The sequence below is a fragment of the Belonocnema kinseyi genome, chromosome 7 (genome assembly GCF_010883055.1).
Source record: "Belonocnema kinseyi isolate 2016_QV_RU_SX_M_011 chromosome 7, B_treatae_v1, whole genome shotgun sequence".
NCBI classification, from domain to species: domain Eukaryota; kingdom Metazoa; phylum Arthropoda; class Insecta; order Hymenoptera; family Cynipidae; genus Belonocnema; species Belonocnema kinseyi.
In genome coordinates, this window is record NC_046663.1 from 76839466 (window position 1) to 76842272 (window position 2807).

The 2807-nt window shown below is 29.7% G+C and overlaps 1 protein-coding gene across 1 annotated transcript in view; it reads left to right on the forward strand.

Annotated features, from left to right (window-relative positions):
- Window positions 1–2448, forward strand: part of LOC117177475 — a 3314-nt gene extending 866 nt beyond the window's left edge. Inside the window, exons 3-5 of the mRNA XM_033368197.1 lie at window positions 977–1015; window positions 1108–1204; window positions 2307–2448. Coding sequence (XP_033224088.1) covers window positions 977–1015; window positions 1108–1204; window positions 2307–2389 — 219 coding nt within the window. The 3' untranslated portion in view covers window positions 2390–2448. The remainder of the gene's footprint in view (window positions 1–976; window positions 1016–1107; window positions 1205–2306) is intronic.
- Window positions 2449–2807: the final 359 nt, after the last annotated feature.

Consider the following 2807-nt stretch of genomic DNA (forward strand, 5'->3'; position numbering starts at 1 on the left):
CCATATTATTATGTATGTCCCTCGCTTTGATGCCAACTCTGAAGCCTCTATAATTACGACAAATTTGATGCGATATCTGCTATCATACCCGATTGTGAACATAACAAATCATTAGTTACTATCAAATTAAAACAATAAACGAGGTTTCTAGAACCTTAAAATTGATTAGCTGTTCATAAGTCCACTGAGGACACGTAGAAAGATATGTGTGAAATCTGAAATATCAACTACGAACCATTCAAAAAAGAAGGACTAAAGGGCAAAGCAATTTATTTAATAAAAGTATCCTCATAATATTAACAGGTCCAAGAAAGCAAACACTTTTTCCGAAGTTATTATTCCTTTTATGCGCAGAAAAAACGTGTAAAGCAGCTTGAAAAAAGAAAAACTCCTTATTTTGCTTCTTAAAATAAAAAAATGTTCAATAAACAATTTCAAAATTTTTTTCAAAAAGTTAAGAAACGGAATTTTTTTAAATGTTAAAAATCTTATTATAGAATATACAAAGATAACTTCTAAAAAGTTGTGAACTGTTTTAAAACCATTTTTGATTGCTAAACCTTCCCGAATTATTGCCTAACCACTATAATAACTTACTTTAACCGAAAGAATAATTTAAACAAATATTAGTGCGAATGCAATTATCTAGATCGAACAGCTGAAGTTATCATATATACCTAGCACATATATAAATGAAAACTGATAATTATTATGACATTATTTGAAACTTATATTCTCTCCCGTTTCGAAAATTAAAATTGTATGTATGTATGTATTTAATCTCTCCCTTTTACGGGTTTGAGGGCCACCGCTCCCTGTACATATATTTACAATTCCATCCTTAGTCTAACTTAACTACTACTTATATTCTACTCTTTCGCATTACGTAGGATAAACAATAGTAACAGTAGTGATATTAATTCCTAAAATGAAAATCTCTTGTTTCTGTATAACATTTATAATTATTTTTTTTCAGAATGTTTATGAGATGATTCAATGTGTAACTGAATGCGGCGTAAGTCAATACAATTTTACAAGATATTTTTCATATTAAAAAACGATTGGGTTTCCCCGTAAATTTAAACTGAAAAAAAATTAATTTTTTAGAAATCCTATAAAGACCCAGTTTGCACAAACCATCGTGGTAAATACGTGACTTTTGGTTTACAAACATGTGAATGTATCAGAGACAATTGCAGAGAAGGTTAGTTTCGCATAAGGCCACTTTCTGATTTTCTTAGGAATAATTGTTGAAATACCTTAAAATGCCACTTTTTCAAATAGTTCAGTTTGAAACGCTTATAATCAAAAGCATTTTCAACCTTAAGGGCATGTGACACAGCTAAATACCTATATTACCGATCACAGTTTTTCAGTTCACTGAATGTTCTTTTGAACTTGAGAACTTTTTTTGTAAATAAAATATCGAGCTGAAACTTTGGGAAATGTATTAGAGTACAATAAAGTACGTTTAGGTACTGCATTTTGGTAGGAACTTCGCTGAAAATTATTTAATCTTTTTTCTGAACCTCGACATTTTTTGAACGTTCGAACTTTTTTTATTCATAAGATATCGGTCTCAAACTTTGAAAAATGCAAGAGCCGAAAGAAAACTACGTTTAAGTGCAAAGCTTAATTATAAAAGAGGTAACAAAAATATTTCAACTATCAATTCCACCGGCATAAGCCGGTAACGTTGTACACGAAAATAGGAACCCTATAGAGCCTCGTCTAGTGGCCGTCAGGGTTCGCATCTTCGTGTACAACGTTACCGACTGATGCCGATGGAATTGATAGTTGAAATATTTTTTTCTACATCTTTTATTATTAAGCTTTGCACTTAAACGTAGTTTTCTTTCTGCCCTTGTATTTTTTAAAGTTTGACACCGATATTTTATGTATAAAAAAAGTTCGAACATTCAGAAAATGTCGAGGTTCAGAAAAAATATGAAATAATTTTCAGTGAAGTTCCTACCAAAATGCAGTATCTAAACGTACTTTATTGCACTCTACTACATTTTCCAAAGTTTCAGCTCGATATTTTATTTACATAAAAAGTTCTTAAGTTCCAAAAATTATTCAATGAACTGATAAAGTGAGGCCGGTAATATAGGTATTTGGCTGTGTCACATGCCCTTGAACGCTTTTGAAATAAAATGATTAAACTTGAAAAGGTTCAATGCAAAATAATTCAATTTTGAAAATTTACTACATTCCAAATATAATACATTCCATTAGTTAAGATTTGATAGCTTTTATAGGAATATGATTATCTACACTGTAATAAATAATATTAACTCTTTCAGATATAGAAATCGCCCATGCGGGACCATGCAGGAATCCAGGTTATCATAAAATGCCTCAATTTCCACGAACGACCAAAATATAAATTATGTGACTTAAAGACAATTTGAATTTTATGCTTTTTGATGAGAAATCATACATATAAATGTGATCCAGATAATAAATTCTCATGTGCTATAATTTGAAGTGTTTGATAATTTACCTTGCTTATATTTTTAGATTATGACTAATTCCAAACTAATTTATGTTTTCAATGAACAGAATTGAGTGTATTCACCGACGATACAAATTATTCTTTGAGCTGTAAAGATGTCTGCTTATTGAAGTTGTTGCAATATAAAGAAAAAAAGTTATATAAGCTGTATATCGATACCAGTAAATTACTTCATTCACAGAAGAAGCGGAAATAAAAAATTGAATTTTTATATATTGAGATCTTTGTTTCTATATAGTAAAAATCCATTGCTTTCAAACATTATATTACGATTATAAAACAAAGTAGT